General features: G+C 47.0%; 1 protein-coding gene across 2 annotated transcripts in view; it reads left to right on the top strand.

The window, feature by feature from the left end:
* Positions 1–24469, top strand: part of Heg1 (heart development protein with EGF-like domains 1) — an 88055-nt gene that overhangs the window by 48685 nt on the left and 14901 nt on the right. For both annotated transcript variants that reach the window (XM_017598169.3, NM_001427854.1), the window contains 6 exons: positions 2273–2376; positions 5369–5427; positions 5693–5853; positions 9398–9532; positions 18674–18716; positions 19506–19543. In XM_017598169.3, coding sequence (XP_017453658.1) covers positions 2273–2376; positions 5369–5427; positions 5693–5853; positions 9398–9532; positions 18674–18716; positions 19506–19543 — 540 coding nt within the window. The remainder of the gene's footprint in view (positions 1–2272; positions 2377–5368; positions 5428–5692; positions 5854–9397; positions 9533–18673; positions 18717–19505; positions 19544–24469) is intronic.

Here is a 24469-nt window from a genome sequence, read left to right as displayed (position 1 = left end):
GATAAAGGTGCTCGAGGCTGAGTCTGACCAGCTGAATTCGGATTGCTGGGACCCACGAGGCAGAAGGAAACCAGTTCCAACAAGCTGTTCTCTGAATTACTCAGGAGTGCGTTGGGCCGTGAACACACGGCAAATGCATGCAGGCAGGCCCAAAGTAAATAAATGTAATTTTTTAAAATACCCGTTTTAAAGCTGGACGGCGTAACTGCAGTTGTGGAGGTTGTCTCGAATGCACTAACTGTATTAAAAACAGGGACACATCTGTGTCTCTCCGCAATGTCAGAATTTATTGAATAACAATAAGTTCACAAGCTACTTCAATTTCATTTGCTGTAATTTGCCAAATTATTCTGATCTCCCTTGATAGCTGGCCATTGGCAAAGCATAGGTTTATTTCAGATTTGATTACTAATATTAGCTCAGATCACACATTACACATCACAGTAAAGGGGTGTGTGTGTGTGACAGAATAGCTACCAAAGGGTTAATGAGGCCACAGCAAAGTTCAAGAAGTTTAAAGGAGCCTTAGGAGAACTGATAAAGAGGAGGAGAGAGGGGTTGGGGATTTAGCTCAGCGGTAGAGCGCTTGCCTAGCAACCTAGCAACCGCAAGGCCCTGGGTTCGGTCCCCAGCTCCGGGGGGGGGGGGGGGGGGGGGGGAAGAGGAGGAGAGAATCAGTCACTTTAGGGGTTAGAGGAGGACCAAGCTGCTATGGGAGTGCAGGCTTAAGCTAAGACTATTCTTGTCAGAGCAGCTGAAGAGGCTCAGGACTATGAAGCACAGGCCGATGTAGACCACAGGGGTGAGGTCTTACACAGAACAGGGACCAGATGGACAGAGGACAGAGAATGCCACGTCAAGAGTGGAGACTGAGCCGAGCTGAAGTCCTATAGTCTTATAGTCCCTGTGCATACTGGGTGTTCAGATGCCAGGTTGCTAGGGCCGTTGCCATAGGAGTGTAAGAAGTCCTCCCCTTTATGGGTTACAGGAGTAGCTGCTGCACCCTTCCGAGGTGTATTTCATAAGCTCTTAGGGCCTCCCTTTCCAATAAGAGTTTTATTTTAGTAAGCCCCTACACCCATACAGATCCAATCTAATTGATACATCTTTGCAACAAGATATTTAGCAGTCCGTGCCCCATGCTGGGCAGGAAGGGAGTGTCTTTATCCACAGCATGAAATAGAGTTAAATGCTGCTTGTAAAATGGAGTCACCCAGGGCAAAGCATAGGCTGAAAGTCCCTGTTTTTACAATAAGCAGGAACTTAAGTCAAGCCACGGCCTCATCGTCACAGAGGTATAAATGCCTTAGGCAGATCCCTTCCAGGAAAGAAGACAGGGTTTGGGAGAGGACAGATGATATTGCTCATGCTAAAAACAGAAGGCACAGGCAGAAAACTTCTGTGTGCCTAACCCTTACCCCTGGGTTCTTTCCTGACGGGAGAGTCTGGATTTGAACCTGGGCATGTGAGAAGTGAAGCGAGCAGGTCAGGTGACTTGTATGCAGAGTGCACAGATGGGAGGAAAGCAGTTCAACGCCTTTCTCTTTTCAAGTCATTTGGCTTCATTGTTTGCAGAGAGGCATGCAAATTAGAGCGTGGCTGAAATGCTTTCCCTTGGCCCAGAGTGTTTTCAAAGAGCTGCCTGCTGTTCAGAAAGAGTCCTGAGCAGCTGGCTGCACTGAACTGTGGAACAAGCAGAAGGGTGTTAAATAAGAACTAGAGGCTTTAGTCAGTTAACTCTGAAATGTTTTCCCTGGCTCACTTGCTAGCCTTCCTCTTCATACAGCATGCAAGCTTTTTGTGTTAGGAGGGCCTCAGCCCCTGGGTCTCAGGTCATTTTTCTTCTGTGTAGAGGAAAAGATATGAATTTAAGATAATGATAAGATGTAACTTAATATGATAAGTTGATATAATGGTAAGTAGTAATTGATAAATATAATTTAATATGATGAGGGATAAGATCCAGCTCTAAAAACGAGCCTTAAAATTAGGGAGGCTTCTCCCCCTTTCTGGACCCAGCAGTGTTTCTGACATGGGCTGTTTCCTTTACGTGGCTGATAATAATGGAATCTTAGCACCTTGGAGTCTAAACCTACTGTAAATGTTCGTCACCCTTTGGTCGCCTTAAAGAGGAAGGAGTATATTTACCCTCAAGAAGCACACACACATTGTCCTGTTGGGGAATAAGGTTGTCTGTCCCAGAGATTTACAGACGCGTACCTTTACACTGGTCTCTGTTGTGTGGCTTAATGGTCCATGTTTTCCTCTTCAGTTAGAACCTTCGTGACCGAGTTTAAGTTAAAGAAGACTTTTCTCAATACTACTGCAGAAAACCATTCCAGCACTCACGAACTTGAAAAGGAGCTCGCTCAAACAGTAAGTTTCTGAACAACTAATCCTCTAAACTAATCCTAACTAAAGTTTCTGCAACGCTAATCCTCTGCTTGCTAGACCATCTCATTCAGAAGTGCATACTCCTTAGGGTCACCCATACCCCCCAGACTTACTTCCGTATTCACAGGGAAAGTTTAAGGTGAAGTAAAAAATTGGAAATCGAAGAAAAGTGTCAGGATCTGAAGAGTGCTGCTTCAGGCACATCTTCATGAGTGGTTCCCATCTGCCAGGCTTTCGTTTTCCTGTGCAAACACAGAGTCAACAGGCATGGCAGCGCCCTGTGCCTGTGTGAGCTGCGGGTGAGGAGGAGAGACCAGAAAGGCATAGTGTCCCATCTGCTATGATACCTGGCGTGACCTCCTTGTGTTCTCAGAGCTTGGAGAAAGGCCACTCTCTCCTCAAAGGATGCCAGCAGCCTGATCCTAATTCCAATTAGGCTTGGAGCTGGGCTTGGGCGCTCACAATGTAAATTATCTGGAAGCCTTGGATGCTGCTCTTTTTCCCCCTTTGCTTTTATAGTAGGAAAGAAGGACGGATAGAAAGAAACGGAAACGAAACCCAGACAATACATCTTGTTCTCAACTGCTGACCAAGTCAAAGATTTGGTGTTTGGGAACTGAAATTTGCCATTACACTAAATTAGAGATGAAATTGAATTAGATTACATTGAATTACTGTTCATATATTAGCCACTACATTGAATTAGAGTTCGTATATTAGCCAGGAATTAAGTGTTCTTATAAGACTGTGGATTTTATTTGTATTTTAATTTCATTTCCATGTCTATCGAGCATTTAATCTATGACAGGGACTATGCCAGAGGCTCAGTCCTGTAAGAGGGTGGGTGACACATGTGCATATGGAAAACAGGAAGGCTCTGGAAGCTGATGGTGTTGTCTGAGTCCACACCAAGCACAAGCAGTGTTGAAAGCAGTCTCCTAGATCACTGACGTTACACTAACTGCAAGTCTGGAGGTTTCCAAGAGCACTCTACATTTCAATAATTTACTAGGAGGACCCACAGAACGTATTGGAGGCCATTATCTTCACAGATGCAGTCCATTGCTCTGACAAGTCGTAAGTTAAAATTAGCTAAGGGAAGCAATGCATGAGCCAGAGTCTGGGGGTTCCAAATGCAGAGCTTCTAATTGCTGTCCCTGTGGTATTACTGACATTGTTGCTACCTCTTGGCAACAGTGTGTAACTACATGGAGTCCTGCCAACCATCATGCTTACCTGAGCCTTGAGGTCTGAAGCATTTATTTGGATGTCCCCATATAGACATGGTTGACTAGCCCATATGACTGACTTCAGTCCCTAGACCTCTAGAGGCCAAGATGATGTCATATTACCCAGAGTTCCCTCTGTTGTCCACACTAATGTTGAGATCGCATGGCTAATGACAAGGGCTATGCCAATTACTCTGGCACTATCCAGGTCTCCAAGCTCAACAAAATTTTTCTTGTCAAGCAGGACACTCTGAATAATAGCTTAGACATTGCCTTTCAAGAGCAGAGGCATGGGGTCTCTAGCCAAAAGTAGAGTCATTGTTCCTCCTGGTTATTCTGTAGGTGGATACTTTCTGCTTCCTGGTTATTCTGTAGGTGGATACTTTCTGCTTCCTGGTTATTCTGTAGGTGGATACTTTCTGCTTCCTGGTTATTCTGTAGGTGGATACTTTCTGCTTCCTGGTTATTCTGTAGGTGGATACTTTCTGCTTCCTGGTTATTCTGTAGGTGGATACTTTCTGCTTCCTGGTTATTCTGTAGGTGGATACTTTCTGCTTCCTGGTTATTCTGTAGGTGGATACTTTCTGCTTCCTGGTTATTCTGTAGGTGGATACTTTCTGCTTCCTGGTTATTCTGTAGGTGGATACTTTCTGCTTCCTGGTTATTCTGTAGGTGGATACTTTCTGCTTCCTGGTTATTCTGTAGGTGGTGGATACTTTCTTCTAACATACCCGTAGGGCTTTAGAGCCCTGTGCAAAAGTGTAGTCCTTTGTGTTACACTGGGCTAAGCAATTTGCCTAGCTTGGTTGGTTTGTTTCTTTGTTTGGCCAAGTATCATCATAGGATACACTGGGCCCTGACACACTGGACCCCAACTAACAGTGAAGAATTAAATGCCATCAGAGGAAGCATCAGCATGGGCTTTCTTAAGATGACATTCTGTTTATACCTAGAGATCATAGTAAGTCATTGCTATAGGATACACACACACACACACACACACACACACACACACACACACACACAGTGTAATATGACATTCAAACCCACAAACCATTTGGCAGTATTCCATACCTGTCTCCATCTTCCCAAATCAGAGGGCTGTGAAGGCAGGTGGATCTACCTGGGATGAGATATTGAGGTCCTCTGCTCCAGAAAAGGGAGTTCGCTGTTAAGGAGGCAGACAGAACGCTTTGTGCTGCTCAGAGGCAAACATGGGGCATGTCGCTCTAATTTGTTCCCAACAAAAGAGCTCTTGACCCCCGTCATGTGATTTCCCACAGAGTCCTTTTGAGGAAGACCTTTGAGTCCGGTCAACTCATTGGAGATTGTGAGGAGCCTGTAGGGCCCATCAGAGCTGGGGGCTGAGCTTTCTCCGCTAACTTGTTCACTAGTCAGAGTCCAAGTAAACAGTGCCTAGGGTTTTCTTTGTTTGTTTGTTTGTTTTGTTTTGTTTTTTGTTTTTTTTATGAAACCTTGGGTCTTAGAAGGGATCTTCTCCTTTGAAGATGTTTTGTTTTCAAGGACGCTGTACTAAACATTTCTTGCTGAGATTTCCTGGGGAACAACAGAAAGATATTGTGGGGTACTGGTTGCGGGGAGTGGAGACAAAGGCCACACTGCTTTCGGTAAAGCTGCCTGCTGGTAGCTTGATGGCTACAGAAACTACCTATTTTTATCCTGAAAATAGGAAAATGTTTCTTGGCTCAAGGATTTTTGTCTGACAACCCGGTTCTTCATTTCAGTTGAACGTATGTTTTTCAACATTGCCTGGTTATATCCGAACTACAGTCGGGGCGTCTAGGTGAGAAACAGACTTCCTTTGGTTTATGAACTGGTCTATGGAATGGGGAGTGAGGGAGGAGTGGTGCTGTCCCCAAATGGGTGATCAAAATAAAGCCAGTCTCTGTTTTACAGCTAATATACGGGGTAACCCAAGGCCACAGTCACTGGGCCTTTCTGTTCTCCTATTCTTTCCAAGGAGAATGGCAGTAAAATCTATTTTGCAGACTGCCTGGGACCCACATGCCATTTCAAGTCAGTTAAGACCTTGCTTACTTTGCCCACAGAGAGCCCAGTACAGTGGTCATCTCACTACAAACCACCTTTGTCCTGGCCTCCAATGTGACGCTGTTTGACCTGGCTGACAGGATCCAGAAATACGTCAACTCCTGCAGGTCCTCTGCTGAAGTCTGCCAGCTCTTGGGGTCTCAGAAGCGGGTCTTTCGAGGTAAGGAGAGAGTCTCTAGGGGGGAACCTGCCCTTGCAAGCAGGCATAGACTTAGAGATGGGAGGCATTTGGGGCTCAGGCCCAGGGAAGCTCCTTCACAGAGCCTGTCTTTAGGATGTCTAAGCACAACCCTTCACGACACTCAGATGCACACATCTGCCTGCACATGGCTTTTAGAGCCTCGCTCCTCGACATCCGACTCCGTCTGTTTCTTCTATACAGTGTCAGGGTGAGGGGAAGAAGTTACAGGAGCTGATGGAACAAAAAAGTTGTTACTCCTATTTCCTGGGGAGACACAAAGTGGCATATAGAGTCTGTAAGGTTGACAATGATCCAACAATCTTTATATAGTGATGACTAAGAAAAGACAAAGAACATGCAATATTACCTCTCTTTCGTTTGTCTTCTATCATAAAAGCATGGAATGACTGAGATGGTGCGAGGCAGGATGCTCCCAGGAGTGCATGATGGGACTCTCCCTTCCCTGGTTCTTGTTTGCTCAGAGGCTCTTGCCCTGCGTTAGGGTAAGGTCAGTGAGGAAGGTGATTCAGTACTCGTCTGGAAGACATGCCTGCTATCTTTCAGGGATAGCTTTATAGCTGAGAGAGGAAAACTTGCTGGAATGAGAAGTGTCCCTAGGCATAGCGGGCTTGTCCCTCTTGGTGATCAAAATGTACTCTGGTTAGCTCATTGTACCACTGACTGAGGGCTTAGGCTAAACCTCCTCATCTGGCATCCAGATGTTAGACATAAATTGAAGGTATCAGGTTTTGGTACCATACCCGCTGGTTGGTCTCGGCCATTCCCGGTGGGTCAGGATGTTGGAACTGCTGGTCCAGAGCTTTCCTTGTGTGAACAAGTGCACTGCAGAGTTCGGGAGCTGACACTTATCTTTTCACCATGAGATAGGCTCTGGGGGCTGGCTACTTAGTTAACTGGGGGGGAAATGGACCAAACATGACAGAGTTGGAGTATCTTGTTTCAAAGTTCATGCCCTGTTCTAGAGTGCTAGAAACGTCAAGGCTCTCTGGTTGTATCTCTGGTTTTGTTTCTCTTGCCAAGGGCTCCAGGGTACCATTTTTCCTCCCATCGAAGTAGGCACTCTTCAGTTTGCTTACCGTTCCTAGACTGCCTTCGGTGTGCTCAGCACTGGACCAGGGTACTTTTCTGTTGCCAGCTCATGCATCTGTGCTTTCCAGATCAAGTTGGCAAGATTATGTGGATTCTCAAGAGCCCGCCCTAGCAGGAGGGCCTGCTCACCCAGCTGCCTTGCCTGGACTGCCCCCATGTGGCTTATAGGAAGACTCTTGTCCCCATAAGGAGAACTGCTTCCTTCCAGTCCCTTGAGCATAAAGACCTCCATGCACATTAGCCGAAATTAGGCTCCCGTCAGTTTTTCCTCCAGACCTTCTCTGGGTTTTGCCAAGGGGTCTGGCTCTAGCTCTTGGTAATGTTTCTGGAGCTAGAGAGGATGCTAGAGCAGCAGTTCCTCTACACCTCTGGGTTTCCAGCGTTTGGGCAGCACCAGGTGCTCTGGACATTGCTCCTGACAAGGAGGGCTTTCTTCCCTCAGCTCAGAGAATGTCCACCTCCCTCCTTTCAGAGTTCTTTAGTCCTCGTGGTCTCCTGGGATTTGGAGACGTTGGAAATCCCCCTTCATTGCCTCAGCCTTGGCTCCTGTGAACGTTCTTTGTCTGTTTTGACGGATGTTATGCCCAGGGAAGACCATGTGAATTACGAGTGCAGAAGATTCACATCCCTGAGAATCGATTTAAGTGAGATTCTGCGTGGTCCTGTTGGGTGGCTTTACGAGACAGGTTCTTTGAGAAGCCGGAGGAAAGCTGCTCCTGGTTGGAGGGGTAGGGCCCGCCCTCCCTGTTCAAACAGAAATCTGGTGGAGGGAGGGAACTGGTTGCTTTGTCATGGGAATGAATATTTGCTAGCAGCCTAGATCGGTGGACAGGATGGAAGGAAAACTTCCAGAAAATACCTAACCAGAGCGGGCCTTTCCCAGCCTAGGATGGTCTGGACACTCTTGCTTGGAGGTGTTTCTCTCTAAGTCTGGTTGACTGGCAAAGCCTTCAAAGAAGTCAGATGTGAGGTCCTAGAGGCCGAGTCCCTCCCTGGTGCCAGCTTTGCAAACTTTGCCTGGTGAGATTTTTCCGTTTAAACGTTTTCCCTTAAATACGAACTTTTTTTTTTTTAACAATAAACAAAGGAGCCCAGATTTAACACGTCAGCTTCCTCTGATAAAGGCAGGAAATCCAGCACTGGGAACTAAAGCTGTGCCCTAACTCACCCCCTGGGAGCAGACAATCTTGTTCTCAGGGCTCTCAAAGGGGCTGGATACCGGGAACTCCACACAGGGGTCCATCAAGCCCTGGGGTCAGCTCCCATCAGCAGAACTTGCCCAGGCGAGGGTTAATTTTGCAGAATGAACAGGAACCTTCCGAAGAGCTTAGGGCCTTTTCTTTGAGGATCCCTACAAAACTGGCACCCACTCTTCATTGTAGAGTGCTCACGCCCTTCCCATCCCCCGCCCCGCTCTCCTCCTGGGTTCAACTTGCTGTTGACCCCAGCAGCAGAAGCACACACCTGCCTTACTCTGCCTTGGACATGTGTAGATAAGTTGCCACTATCCAGTTGGTTTCATAGTTCTGTTCCCTCCGTGCACCCACTGGCGTGGTAAAGTGTACCCTTCGTTACCTTTGCTATATAAAGCCTCAGAGCGGTCAATACTTTTTGATACTAATAAACCGATTCTTTATCAACCCTGAGGTAATGTGCATGAAACAAGCCTTCAAGCTGGGCTCCTTCCTTGTCTGTCTCTGATTCTCCCGGTGCTGGTGTGGTGACTGATTGGGCCAATAGAACCCCACCCCAACCCCGGCATATGCTCACCCACTCACTGGTCACTGGGCTGAAGATCCAGTGCTGAATAAACCTTTTTACCACTGTAGTGGGAAGACAGACAGACAGACAGACAGCTTCCTGCCAACCCTGGGGAATCAGATTACCATTCAAATCTCATTCTATAACACCCCCCCCCCAAAGGCGACACACTGGGGGCAAAGCAAGCTGCCTTACCACGAGGAGTGGGCCTGGGCCCCTAGGTCACACAGAGCTCGACATGTTTCCACACGTGACTGGTCTGACTGCACTGGTTGGTATGGGTTCAAGCTCTCAACTCCCTAAGAACATGGTCACATTTTCTGGAATTTTTCCAGCTCCCCCTCCTTCCTTACACCCCGTCTTTAATGTGAAGATACAGAATGCATCACGCCGAGGCTGCATTTGTAGGCTGGGCAGCACCCTTTCCTTGCTCAGTTTGGTTTCTCCACAGGGAATTCTTGTGAATATTTATTTACCAGTGGTGACCAGGGAATAAGAGGCAGAGACCGTGCGGGGCCTCTGAAAGGACCGTGGCTCCAAGAAGACTCTGGGAAACTCTCTCCTGAGCCTATTGAAATGGCAAGTTCATGCGTCATAATGTGTGAAGACGAGGTTTGGTTTGGTCTCACTGCCTTGTTTCTCCACATCCCAGCGGGCAGCTTGTGTAAGCGGAAGAGTCCAGAATGTGACAAAGAGACCTCCATCTGCACCGACCTGGATGGCGTCGCACTGTGTCAATGCAAATCTGGCTACTTTCAGTTCAACAAGATGGATCACTCTTGCCGAGGTAACAATGGGTCACCAGCAGTAGCATGGTGCTTGCCGTGTAGGCGGTTTCTGCTCTGGGCAGGCTCAGTGCATGCCGAGCTGGTGGTCTCTGCCCAGAGTGTAATGCTTCTAAACTGGGAGTAACTGGCTGTCTGTGTCAGGGTTTCTATTCCTGCACAAACATCATGACCAAGAAGCAAGTTGGGGAGGAAAGGGTTTATTCAGCTTACACTTCCACATTGCTGTTCATCACCAAAGGAAGTCAGGACTGGAACTCAGGCAGGTCAGGAAGCAGGAGCTGATGCAGAGGCCATGGAGGGATATTACTACTGGTTTGCTTCCCCCTGGCTTGCTCAGCTTGCTTTCTTATAGAACCCAAGACCACCAGCCCAGGGATGGCTCCACCCACAATAGGCTGGGTCCTCCCCTCTTGATCAGTAGTTGAGAAAATGCCTTACAGCTGGGTCTCATGGAGGCATTTCCTCAAGGGAGGCTCCTTTCTCTGTGATAACTCCAGCTTGTGTCAAGTTGACACACAAAACCGGCCAGTACACAGCTCTTGCTATTTGGCCCTCAGCAGGAATGAATACAGTGTATCCTTGTAAGTATCTCCTGGTGCCTGCTGTCTAGTCCATGCCATTTAAAAGGAAAGAAATTGGAAGCTATCACAAGGTCCCCTTCCCCTCCCTTGCAGTTGGAGGGAAGTTAGGAAAATTAATTCTCTCCCCAAAGCCTTGTCTGTTGCCTGTTTGTTACTAAAGGTAGAAATACAGGTGCTGAGCTGGGCCTGGGTCTTTCGGGGTCCACTGTGGCTCAGTAGTGAGTGTACTCACCAATGCCGAGGACACCCGGCTCAGAGCCACATTCTGCCTCACTAATCAGGTGTCATCTTGAGCAAGCACTTCTCTTCTCTAAACCTCAGTTTCCTCTTCTCTGAAATGAGTGTGGTCTTTGAAATGAGTGTGGTGACACTTCATCTGATGCCCCAAGAAGGACAGAAAGCTGTGACTCAAGCTGGGCTTTGTAACCCACAGAGACTTGCTTTGGGGTTTTGTTTTGTTTTGTTTATTTTTTAAAGATTTATTTATTTACTGTGTATACAGCATTCTGCCTATACGTATGCCTGCACACCAGAAGAGGGCACCAGATCTCATCACAGATGGTTGTGAGCCACCATGTGGTTACTGGGAATTGAACTCAGGACTTCTGGAAGAGCAGTCAGTGCTCTTAACCTCTGAGCCATCTCTCCAGTCCTGGGGACTTGATTTGTATTTATCTAGGTTGTTGATAGCTTGATGGGTTATTGTTTTAAAGATTGCTTGTTATGTTGGAGAGTAGAAATCTAATTCTGCCAGCCTTTTAGAAGAAGCCAGAATTCATTCCATTTGAGACAGAGACCACACCACACTCCAAAAAAGCTCGCCCTAAAATCAGTTTGCTTCAGATCCTGAGTGCTGTGTCCCCCGGCTTCCAAGACTACTACAGTCTGTGATGGTCAGGAAGGGCGGTATTATAGAGGCTCCCTTTTCACACAGCATGGTCTCCAGTTGTCCTGTGAAGGGCAAAGACTTCCCGATTAGTCAACACCTCGCTGGTGATAGATGTCCTGAGATCCAGGTGAACAATCCACACGAGGACAAGGTGACATGCCACTTCAGTCAGGACTTCCCCTCTGAGGATTGGTTTCATCAAAAGAATGTAAAACTATGTCTGGGGGCAGCACTTTCATCCCGCACCTTAGACCCGCTGACAGTATTATGTTTTGATACAAAGTTCTTTAGAGGCAGGGGTTGTCAGCCCTCTGCCTGGGGCCTGCAATAGGTTTGGGAGAACACCAGCTTTCAGAATTGGACTTCTGGCCTGGCATGATTGGTCCCCAGCATCCCATCCCCATGACAGACTGGCTTTCCCTCAAAAGAAATAAGTGTCCCTAGCTCCTTCTTCCCAGCTTTCCTGCCCTTCTTAAGACTGGAGCCCAGGAGAGATGGCTCAGTGGTTAAGAGCACCGACTGCTCTTCCAGAGGTCCTGAGTTCAAATCCCAGCAACCACATGGTGGCTCACAACCATCTGTAATGAGATCTGATCCCATCTTCTGGTGTGTCTGAAGACAGCGACAGTGTACTCATATACAAGAAATAAATAAATCTTTAAAAAAGACTGGAGCCCAGCTGTATGTAGGAAAATAAGAGTGCTGAAGTCCGTGTGTGTTGTGATGTTGTGCTGTGCGCCATGGTGCCTGTGACACGGGTGAGCAGGACAGTGGGCGGGCAGAGGAGCTGGCCTCAGAAATAGTCCTTCAAGGATGGCCTTGCCTGCACCCTTGCTTCTGACTGGTTTGGGCCGCTTCTTTCTACTTCCAAGTCAGCAATGTCCTAACCATCCCTGACAGGCAAGCGTTAGTGATAGAGTAGCCAGAGGTTACCTTGGCTAAGCCTCAGTTCTCCATCTTCCTGGTACTCTGACCCTTTAACACAGTTCCTCACGCTGCGGTGACCCCCGACCATAACGTTATTTTCGTTTGCACTTCCTAACTGTAATTTTGCTACTGTTACGAATTGTAAATGTTTTCCGATGGTCTCAGGCAGCCCCTGTGAAGGGTTATTTGACCACAGGTTGAGAACTACCGCTCTATGAGAAGGAAATCTCCTTTGATTTTATATGTAGCTTTGAAAGTATGGCAGAAACAGTATAGAGCCGTCTTGTAGGTGATAGTAAGAGGCATCTGTGTATATGTGTGAGTACCATATAAAAGCTTGCACTCTATAATTGCAGAAATTTAGAGGAAAAAGTGCACATTTTGCTCCTCTGTTTACACAGAGATTTGGCCAAATTGGAGATGACTGGAGGGGAGAGGGGAGAAATGGTCTTCCCTTCTAACCCAAGCTCGCCTAGAATTCAATATATAGCTCAGCTAGCCGCAAGATCATGAGCCTCCTGTCTCAGCTTCCCAAAAGATTGCAAGCATATGTCACTCCAGTCCTTTCCAGGTTATCATTTTCAGGATGTGTGCTTTAAGTAACACAGGTGCCACCAACCTTATGCTTACCAGGACATGACCAAGCAGCAGCACAGGGGGGCCCTGACTAACCTTGGGTCTTGCACTGAGGCTGTATGAAGTGCTTTCTCAGCGTTGGTCATGGCCAGCGATCCTCTGATGATTGGATTCAGGAGGTGTGAGGACTCTAGCCCTGTCCGATGGGTTAGCAGTGACATCTTCTGGCCATTCGTGCTGGAGCACAGACATACTGAAAATTAAAATGTGTGTCCTTTCTGTATCTCCTAGCTTCCTCCCACCACACAAGCCTCAATTCTAGCAACCTTGTTGTACCCTCTGACCAGGTTGAGATTAGCATTTTTAAAGGTTTGGGGGCAGGGAGTAGGGGGTGAGCGAGATACAGGTAAGGGTTGTTTTGTTTTTTAAAATTGGGTCTCGCTATGTAGTCCTGGTTGACCTTGATCAGAGATCTCCCTGCCTCTCCGCCCTCTTAGCACTGGGGTTAAAGGCATGCACCATCACACGTGGCAAAATTTTTATTTTAATTGTGTTTGTGGGTCTAAGTGTTATGTGCTTGCACGTACCGTAGAAGACCAGAAGAGGGCGCCATATCCTACAAAGTGGGAGTTACAGGCGCCAGGGAGCGGAACTCTTGTTTCCTGGCCTAGCAGTGAGTGCTCTCAATCATTGAACCTTCTCTGCAGCTGGGGTCCTAGCAGGCTGCACCTTGTCAGATGGCCAGTGCCTTAAGACCCAACACTGTGTGTAGGAAGGGCCTGAGTGTCTAATGAAGTGGCTATAGCACAACAGATACAACTTGAGACAATCAGTGTCCTGCAAAGGCGTTACTAAATGTTACTTAGTATCCTGCAAAGGCGTTACTAAATGTTACTTAGTATCCTGCAAAGGAGTTACTAAGACTCCACTGTGTACTTTAAGCTCGGTTTTGCTTTTTCATATATGCAAATTCTTTCCCCATTCGTTCTGTCTCCAGTGCTCGGGGTCAGAGTCCCTCTGTGATAAGGAACTGGAAGTGCCTTTACCAGCAGAATTTTCCCTTAGAGTCCCAGGAGCACCAGGCACTCAAATCTTTGATAAGTGATGGATACACCTGGGGAAAAAAAAAAGGCAGTCAAGCCAGGCAGTGGTGGCAATGCCTTTAATCCCAGTACTCCAGAGGCAAAGGCAGTTGAATCTCTGAGTTTGAGACCAGTCTGGTCTACAGAGAGATTTCTAGGACAGCCAGGGCTACACAGAGAAACCCTGTCTTAAAAAGACAAAATAGATAGATAGATAGATAGATAGATAGATAGATAGATAGATAGATAGATAGATAGATAGAAACTTTTTACATATATTTATTTGGTTGTTTGTGTGAGTGCATACATGTGACTGGAGGACAACGTAATAGAGTTGCTTCTCTTTCTACCTTGTAGGTCCTGAGGATTGAACTCAGGTCATCGGGGCATGGAGACAAATGCCTTTACCCACTGAGTCACTCAACAGCTTGCATTCTTTTGATTAGAAAAATGTCATTACATCAGAGGGGTCAAGATTCTTTTGATGGAAATAGCCTGAGCCACCAGCTGGAGATCATAGGCAGGTCAACAGATGGACCTGTGCGTGTTACCCAACAGATGGTTGGGTAATAGCCAGGAGTGAAGAGTTCCCCACTCAGCAGAGGTTAGGTAGGTAGACTGACGTAAACGTGATTTCAGGAAAAAGTGTTCAGAATTGAATAGATAGGTGATGTCAGCCTGCCTCAGTGCTAAGATGGGGCAGAGGTGAGCAGTCCTGTGGAGCACCCCACCGTGTGAGCACCCCCCATGGAGCACCCCTGTAGTCTGAGCTAGAAGTCATCCCTCAGCAGCTTCCCTCACTCCACAGCCCCAATGAAGCATGACTCAGACGCTCTCAGTAGGAGGGGGACCATGAGCCAGGGCATGAAGCTTTCTACTCAGGCCAGGAAAAAGCAGGGGTGCTGCTTTTTCAGTAGAGGAGGCTCTGCCTTCCTAAGGCAGAGAACTCGGGGTGCCAAAGATTAGGGGGTTCAGCCTTACATTTTCTCAAAACAGGATATGGTTACACTTTATCTTGTCAAATAAGAGGATTTGAAACACCTACTGAAAATTCCTATCATGAGCTGGGCAGTGGTGGTGCACACCTTTATCCCAGCGCTCAGGAGGCAGAAAGAGTTTGAAGACAGCCTGGTTTGCAGAGTGAGTTCCAGGACAGCCAGGGCTACACAGAAAACTGTCTAAAATTTTTTTTAAAAAAAGACAAACAGAAACAGAGAGAAAGAAGGAAGGAAGGAAGGAAAGGAAGGAAGGAAGAAAACTCAAGTAAAGAAACAAGTTTTTTAAATATTAAAAGGGGGCCAGCAGGATGGCTTGGTGGGTAGGGATGTGTGGCCTGATGACCTCAGCTCAATTCCCACTTCCCGTGAGGTGGCAGAAAGAACTGACTTCGGAGGGTTACTTCTGACCTCCACGTGCTCCATGCACACACCTGCACACACCCACCCACATACGTACGTAAAAATGAAATAAACAAATGAGAATTTGAAAATGTACTGACCGGGCAGGGAGAATGCAATGAACAAGTTATTTACAAAAGAAGCACAAATGGCAGTGACTTTTTTAAAAAGTGTTCAGCCTCCCTAGTCATCAGGGAAATGCAAATTAAAACTACTTTGAGAGAGCACCTCACCCCAGTCAGGATGGCTGTCATCAACTAATCTGACAACAAATGCTAGAGGATGTGGGAAAGGAAGCCCTGAGGGGGTGCTGCTGGGGGGGAGGATGGGTGCACATCAATACATCAGTATGGAAATCAGTTTAGAGGTTCCTTAGGAGATTAAAAATAGGACTGCACGAGTCAGCTGATTCATTCCTGATATCTCCGTGGAGCAGCCCATGCCTTACCGCACAGATGTTCACACGCCCATATTTATTGTTGCTCCATTTACGATAACAAGGAAACAAAACTGACCTAGATGTGCACCAACAGGTAAATGGATAATGAAAATGAAATGGAATATTACTCAGCTGTAAAAATGGTGATATGATGTTTTCAGGAAATTCGTAAGTGAAATGCTCGCCACATCAGATGGAATTAGAAGGTATATTATATTCCGATATATTAGAAGGTAAAAAGCAAGATCACCACAATTAAGAAAGAAACAAAGCCAAACGGAGTGTCCCCCCTTATATTCAGGTCCTGACCTGGGACGCATACATATGCACTCAGTGTCAGTGGGGCTGTGGTATGACATTTAGAAAGGAGACCGAGTAAGAATGACACCAAGTAAGGAGGGTCACAATAAAGGCGAAAGGATGTGGGCCATGAAAGAGAATTTTTCTAGTTTCAATTATGTTGAACTTTGCTTTGGTGTGGCGGATAAGTACGTGGCTGATAGTTAAAGTGTAAAACCCTAAGTGAGGCTCTACGGTTTCAGCCTAGAAGTTCTAACTGCATTGACATTTATAGAAACATATAAAATTTCCATCAGATCAAGGGTGTATTTCAAGGGGGAGCCGAGCGAGTGATGTTTTTGTTTGTAATTTCATTGCGATGAAGTGATTTTCTTTTTTCGAGATAGGGTCTTACTTTACTGTGTAGCTCTGGCTGGCCTGGAACTCAATATACAGACCGGGCTGCCCTCAAACTGGCAAAGATCTGTCTGTTTCTGCCTCTATAAACAGCTGGGATTAAAAGCATGTACCGCCACACTCTAATACGTCATTATAAAAAAAAAATCAAAGATTTGACTGGTTAGGTGTGGCATCGTGGGAGAAAGGGGGTGGGGGAACAGACATAGTCTCAAGTACCTGGGACCTCAGCCTTGGGGCACTGAAGCAGGAGAATTGTGAGTTCCAAGCCAGCAAATGCTCATATTTAAGAGGTAAATTGGGTTAAGAGAAAACCTGCTACTTTGTTGAGACTGGAGGGACAGTATTTGGTAGAAAGCTAAATGCTGTATTTGCCCAGAAAGGCCATGCATTTACATGCAAGGTCTAAGATCAGAGACTAACCAGAAAGATCATGACTTTGAAAGGAGACAGAGCCCATGCCGTCCAGAAAGCACACTAGTGTGGGCCAGGAGACTCCCTGTCTTTTTAGGTGTTGAGGTCCACAAGTTTCTCTGGGCATGCTCACTAAGAGGTTACTATGGTGTTGTACAGTGCGGTCCCGTCATCCTGCAATAGGTGCCATAAGGATTTCTTGTGGCTGCTGCCTGCAGTCTGCAGCCTCATCTACAGACAGTTCTGGGAAGCCAGGGCTACACTGAGAAACCCTGTCTTGAAAAACCAAACCAAAATCATGGAAGTTCATAGCTAAGTGGCGGTGGCACAGAGGCAGGGGCATCTCTGAGTCTGAGGCCAGCCTGGTCTACAGAGTGCGTTCCAAGACAGCCAGGGCTACACAGGTACCTGAGGCTCAGGCAAGGTGACCCTGCGTGCACGTCGTGCATCCACAGAGCTTTAAGATCTGCGAGGAGATCAATTCCAGGTTATTTGGAACAGTGTTTTTCAAAGTGTATTCCACAAAACCCTGTTGCAGTTAATAGCTGATGTACACGACTAGAATAGTTACTAGAAGTGCTCAGTTTCTGGCTTTGAAAACTTAAATGAATAGGAAGAACAACAATATCAACCAACCAACCCCCACCAGAGCTCCCAGGGACTAAACCACCAACCAGTGAGTATACCTGGAGGGACCCATGGCTCCAGCTGCCTATGTAGCAGAGGATGGCATTGTCCAGCATCAATGGGGGAAAAGCCCTTGGTCGTGTGAAGGCTTGTCTCCACACTATAGGGGAATGCCAGGGTATTGAGACTGGAGTGGGTGGGTGGGAGTGGGAACATCCTCATAGAAGAAGGGAGAGGGCTGTGGGGGGGGGGGAAGGGATAACATTTGAATGTAAATACATAAAATATCCAAGAAAAATAAAATTATTTTAAAAAAACTTGAATGAAGAAAATATTAAACATGTTTACATAGATAATACAATTATGCACAAATTCTTGGCAGGACACAGGACGTCTAAGAGACCTCCTGTCCCTCCTACCTGCAGGGTGTCTACCTGCGATCCCATCCCTAGCCCACATCTGCCCTTACCTCTCTCAGTTCTCCCTACTCTGTCTCTACCACCTGCTCCCTATGGGCAGCTTTACGTCCTGTGCCTTTTGTTTCCTTTTCCTTTTCGGTCTGATCTCTTAAAAGATGTGTATCAGGCATTAATCAAAGGAATCAAGGAATTTGCGTACAGGGGGCATCTTTCATTGTCTGCTTTCACCAGTGCATGGGTTAGCATTCCTGCTACCTGGTTGGGTTATTGTAATATCGAAAGTGCCCTGTGATCAGACAGACTCGAGAACTGCTGATCCAAGAGCAGAGCTGGACCTTACCCTGTGCAGTAACTCAGCTAATGTTCTTGGCAAGAAAAGTAGGGCAAGGGGTTGGGGGTTTAGCTCAGTGGTAGAGCGCTTGCCTAGGAAGCGCAAGGCCCTGGGTTCAGTCCCCAGCTCTGAAAAAAAGAACCAAAAAAAAAAAAAAAAAAAGAAAAAAGAAAAAAGAAAAGTAGGGCACATCTAGATCTGACTAGAATTGCTGGGACAGATAACAGGGCAAGCATTCACTTATGAAAACCTGGACATCACCAGGACTGAGTTTCCGAAGGGTAGCACCCATAACATGTCTACCTCCTGATGGAAGGTAGGGCCAGGTCACAGCGACTGATAATCAGCAACACAAAAAGAAGTATGTCCACATGGGTAAAGATTTGCCTGTGCTATAACAGAAGGCTACTCCATGGGTGACAGTCTTCATCTCTAGAGGACATACTGAAAGAATTGTACTTGCTGAACAATAATTACAAAGGGAGACACTGCCTAGTGACCGCTAGACCAGACCGTGGGAGCCACTTTTATGCCTTCTCTTATATCCATCTCCTCAAGAAACCACTGAAGTTCCTGTTTTCCTCAAGGCGCGATGGGGTCGAGAAAAGTTTCTTGATCTTGATAACAGTGTTCAAGTCGGAATTATAATTTTAAAATTCTCTGCCTCTAGAATATTCCCATGGACTCTTGGGCGGCTGGTGTTTAATTAACTGATTTCTGGTCACGTTAACCCTCATAGATTTTTTTCCTTTTCTCTTTCAGCCTGTGAAGATGGATATAGGCTTGAAAATGAAACCTGTATGAGGTAGGCTCTCTAGTCCCTTCTTCTGATGAAGTTGTTACAAATGTACGTTTGTGTGTTTGTTTGTTAAACTAGCCTAGGACTGGAGAGATGGCTCAGTGGTTAAGGGCACCGAGTGCACTTCCGGAGGTCCTGAGTTCAATTCCCAGCAACCACATGGTGGCTCACAGCCATCCGTAATGGGATCCAACACCCTTTTCTGGTGTGTCTGAAGACAGTGACAGTGTATTCACATATATTAAATAAATAGGGGCTGGGGATTTAGCTCAGTGGTAGAGCGCTTACCTAGGAAGCGCAAGGCCCTGGGTTCGGTCCCCAGCTCCAAAAAAAAGAACCAAAATAAATAAATAAATAAATAAATCTTTTAAAAAAATATTTGGGATTTGACAATATTTCAGATGTTGGGGTCTTCAGGAATGTTTAGTCTGTAACAAATAGCTTATTGGTAATCAATGATATAGAATGAAGTATGATTATTTAAAAAAACAAAACAACAACTACCCAGCAGTGTTAGCACACACCTATAATCTGAGCACTGAGAAGGCATAGGCAGGCGGATCTCTGAATTCCAGGCCGGCCAGGTCTACAGGATGAGTTCTGGAACAGCCAAGGATACACAGAGACCCTGTTTTGAAAATGCCTCCCTCTCCCTCCAAAAAAAGAAAAAGAAAAAAAGACAAGAGTATCCTAATAAAGAACTTATCCTAAGTAAAGATATTTCTCAGGTACATTGCCTCGTTACAGATTTTGTGATTTGAGACTGAGTCTTCTCTTGTCTCTCTTGACTTACAGTTGCCCATTCGGCCTCGGTGGTCTCAACTGTGGAAACCGTAAGTATCTCTAAGGAGGGAATAGTGACTGGGCGGGGCCAGGCCTGCTGGCAGGCTCCTCCCCGCTCCACTGTGCACTTAAGTCCGGTGCTAGGTGTGTGTGAAGTGAGCCACTGGGCAGGAGAGATGCTGAGGCTGCAGTGGGTAACTAATAGGGAGCTATCCATCATGGCACGGGGGAGTTATCTGAGCCACCGAGACTGCAATGAGCAAGAGAGCCTAAGCGTTAGAGACAGAAGACTTCCGGTGCAGTGCCAGCCAGGCTCAAGGACCAGCCTCAGAACAGGAGCATGCGCGGTCCAAGCCCAGCCAGGCACTAATAGTGCGGCAAGCATGGTGTCTCAGTCTCATCCAGTCCTCTCTGAGGAGCAGTTTGAGGAGTTTAGATTTGCTTGCATGGGTGTTCTTTTTATCCTCAGATGCTTTTGAGGTGGAAATTACCTTCAAAGTTATGAAACGAAATTTGTGATACAGCATATGGGAGAGTCTTGTATGAATAGTAGGAATCAAGACAGTTCTGGGATTGCTTTGTTTTGTGCAGGTAAATGTGTGAATGATAATTATCTAAGGTTGGAGGTAGACGTGGTTTTATTTCCTGTGTGTTATATATTGCCCACCGCCCCCTACCCCTGTTGCTATTCTCTACTTGTATGCTCCAACCCCGTTATATGTCTTCAGGATACCATCTTTCTCCCCTACCTACCTTTGTTCTTCCTGCTTTCTGTCTGTCTGTCTGTCTGTCTGTCTGTCTCTGTCTCTGTCTCTGTCTCTGTCTCTCTCTGTGTGTGTCTCTCTGTGTCTCTGTCTCTGTCTCTCTCTCTCTCTCTCTCTGTCTCTCTCTCTCTCTTAGAAAAAGTCTCTCTATGTAGCACTGGCTAGTTAGCCTGAAACCCACTGTATAGACCAGGCTAGCTTTGAACTTTAAGAGCTTCACCTGCCTCTGCCTCTGCCTCTGCCTCTGCCTCTGCCTCTGCCTCTGCCTCTGCCTCTGCCTCTGCCTCTGCCTCTGCCTCTGCCTCTGCCTCTGCCTCTGCCTCTGCCTCTGCCTCTGCCTCTGCCTCTGCCTCTGCCTCTGCCTCTGCCTCTGCCTCTGCCTCTGCCTCTGCCTCTGCCTCTGCCTCTGCCTCTGCCTCTGCCTCTGCCTCTGCCTCTGCCTCTGCCTCTGCCTCTGCCTCTGCCTCTGCCTCTGCCTCTGCCTCTGCCTCTGCCTCTGCCTCTGCCTCTGCCTCTGCCTCTGCCTCTGCCTCCTCTGCCTCTGCCTCTGCCTGCCTCTGCCTCCTGAGGGCTGGATTCCAGAACTTTCTACCTTTATGTTCACAGGAATAGCTATCATTCTAGAAGATGAAATTCATGCATGGATTCACGTCCTGGGTTGTGCGCCATTGATGTTTTATTGTTCGGAAGTTTTTGTTTGTTTGTTTGTTTGTTTGTTGGGTCTTCAGGGTGTTGTTGTTGTTGTGTTGTTGACTGGTTTTTGTTTTGGTTTTTGGCTATGGACGGTCATTGCCACTCTCTGTCTTGGAAATACACACCCTGCATTTATTTATTCTCTTATGGTAAGAAAAGAGTCAGGTCAACCCCATTGTTTGTGGGGTCTATGAGGGACCACTTTTCCCTCCCCATTTATCCAAGCGACCACCACTATGTCCAGCAGAGGGCAGACACCCCTGTCTGGACTGTTGTCGGGCCCCAGCCCACTTCAGGAATGAAGCTGGCGGTTTGTCATTAAACCGGGGTGACTGGGCTGGGGATTTAGCTCAGTGGTAGAGCGCTTACCTAGGAAGCGCAAGGCCCTGGGTTCGGTCCCCAGCTCCAAAAAAAAAAAAAAAAGAACCAAACCGGGGTGACTTCGAGCTACACCAAGTTAGTATTACAAAACACTTCATGGCGGCTGATAAAAATGTTATGACTTGTGATAACATGTGCAGGACACTGCTGTGTGTGCTTCAGCAACACACACTGAGACACGTTTGTCACCTGGTTCCTTATCTGAGGTCTGGGCCCAGCCGAGTTGGGGGGAACACCTGAATCTCTCCCCACTGGTGACAGAAGCACCTGATGAGTGCTTTGTGCCACCTAGCTAGCCTCAAACTCAACAACTCTCCTCCCTCCACCTCTTGAGCCCTGGGTTACAAGTCTGCTCTTCCAAGCCCAGCCTATCATGCTGGCTTGTCCACAGTCGGGAAATGTCTGGATAGATTTCTCCACACATGCTGTTCTCAGGCCCAGTGAGATCAATAAGCCAACCTTTTCCAGACACTGCATGACCTTGAGATTCTCTCCTTTCTACATTCCTGGCTGTCGTCCAATTCCAGCATATTCTAGGCACTAGAATAATCTGTGTCCTGCCTTTTAAGTGTTTTGCTAGCTTTCTAGTTCTGCCCAGGCTCCACACCTTGCTTCTTGTGAAGGATATTTTCTTGTGGAAAATATCCTTCAAAAGGGTAGGATATGAGTTTCTTAAGGCTTTAGTTTTCAAGGACATTCAGGTCACCCATACCCAAGGCTTGGGACTCCAATTGGCTTATCCCTTTTCCCTTCTTATGGATCATTTGTCTTTGTTCGTACCCCATATTCCAACATTGTGAATTCTTATCCCCTTATCCAGAATTGTTTTCTATCCAGACCTGTCCTTTGCTCGCTGCTGCCCCCTCCCCCTTTGCTGCCCCCTCCCTCTCTGCTGCCCCCTCCCTCTCTGCTGCCCCCTCCCCCTCTGTTGCCCCCTCCCCCTCTGCTGCCCCCTCCCCCTCTGCTGCCTCCTCCCCCTTTGCTGTCTGTTGCTTGAATTTTATGTTGGTTCCTCTGCACAGGTGTGTATTGTCACCCCTGCTGCTTTGAGTTGTTTTAACTTTTTCCCATCTCACGCATGTGTATATATGCGTCTAGCAGGTATGTATGTGTATATGTGTGTATGTGTGCATATGTATGTGTGTATGTGTGCATATGTATGTGTGTATGTGCTTATTTATTGAATTGGGATCTAACCTATCTCCCATACTAGCCTAAAACCTACTTTGTCACCTAAGATGACCACAAACTCATAATCCTCCTGCCTCAGCCCTCAAAGTCCTAGGGTTATAGTCATGCACTACCATGTTGGCCACCTTTTTCTCATTTTCAAATTAGTCATTCTTTGTCATGGCATAGAACTATGTAGAATCAATTACAGTAGAGGTGTAAGGGGAGTCTGCACACCATCTGTCCCCCATTACACACCACACACCGACTGCTTGAGGACCAGCAGGCACCTACCAGGCAGAGTTTCAGACCTCCTCACTCCACACCCATGGAATCAGGATATGGAAATTTAGCAAACTCAGCAACTTACTTGTGTGCTGCACTGCGTGCGTCCTTCAGCTTGAAGAGCACAGGCGTCATCGTGTGAACGTGTGTCTCCTTTTCAAAAACTGGACCTCACAGGATATACTATTGTGTAACCTTTTTTAACTTTTAAAGTTAAGATTTAGTTTTACATGAATGAGTATTTTGCCCCCATGTATATATCTGCACAGTGTATATACCCAGTGCCCACAGAGACTAGAAGAGGGCATGGATCCTCTGGAACTGTGAGCCACTGTGTGGGTGCCGGGAATCAAACCCGAGTCCCCTGGAAGAGCAGCCAGTGCTGAGCCATCTCTCCAGCCCTGTGACTGGCTTAACTGCAATGTTTTTGTTTCTACACTCTGACGATGTTGATTTTGATTCTGCCACACCATTCTATATTATAATTTCCTTCTGGTTATCTTTTACGACTCCTTTTTACGGGCGCATCTTCGATTTACGGTTACTGTCACTTCATGACTGTAGAACTCGCACCGTTGTTCTGCGTCTGCTTCTTCCTGCCACAGACGTTTTCGTCCATCCCTCTTTCACACCTCTTCCACATGTGCTCGGCTTCAGAAGGCTCTGGCTCTGGTCACCAACGCAGTCCCTTCCCTAATGGCTTTGCAGTGGCTTTTTAGAGCTGTCTTTTCGGTTTACAGTCTTTCCCAAGGAACTACAGCATACCACTTAAGGATATTCCCGACTGTCTTCCACCTACCCACAACCTGGTATAGAAAGAACTTCTCACTTTGCTCTCCCAAAGCGGAGATTCAGATCAGAGGAGGGAGGGTCGGCAGGAATAGCTCAGCACTCATGTCACTCAGTGCATGTATCCAGAAAGCCAGGGGCAAAACCAGGAGGAAAGGATCGGGCATTGACCACCCACGTGTCCGTGCAAGCTGCTCTTCCACGGGCCCCAGCTGGCCTCTGTCCTTTCCCGTTGGCAGGGAGTGGGGGGAGGGGAATTCTGTTCTGTGTTTGATGTTCCTGCGGTCTGGTGAGATGGGAGGGACAGAAACCCCAGCAGAGAGTGAAAGAATCACATGCAAAATTCTCCTACAAGACGGGAGTAGATACCGGAGAGTGGAAGGAGCCCGTGCGATTCACACAAAGCCTGGATGGAGACTTGAGAAAGGGAAACTTCTGAGGAAGAAAAGGAAGGCCTTGAGTCCAGTTGGAAGAGGATGGAAGGCTTCAGAGGCAGAACTCTGCCCTTACGTAGTTAAGCACTGAAGGAATTTTAAATGAAAAGCAGTATGGCTTCCTAGGAAGCCCTGTTACACAGTTGAAAGAGTGTTCATCGATTAAGGTTCTGGAGTAAGGCTGGCAAATGTAAGCAAAGTTTATTGAAGGACACGTCCTGGGACCTGAGTGTCTGGCGTGGCAGGAATCGCTAGCGTGGGCAGCTGAGGTCAGAGCTTACTGGGCGCACCCAATCGAGACTCCACTTCCTCTTTGCTTCAGCTTGAAGAAGCTGTACACAGGCTTCCTTGTCCCCTCACAGCTCTTGAGTGTCTGTGTTGTGCTTTAGTCATTTTGAAAGAGAAAGTTCTCTCTGCTTTCCACGTGAGTCTGGGCGATGTGTTCATTCCTCATCAGCTG

The sequence above is a fragment of the Rattus norvegicus genome, chromosome 11, assembly GCF_036323735.1.
Source record: "Rattus norvegicus strain BN/NHsdMcwi chromosome 11, GRCr8, whole genome shotgun sequence".
Classification (NCBI taxonomy): Eukaryota; Metazoa; Chordata; class Mammalia; order Rodentia; family Muridae; genus Rattus; species Rattus norvegicus.
The sequence above is the reverse complement of the archived record's forward strand: the minus strand, read 5'-3'. Positions and strand labels throughout refer to the sequence as shown.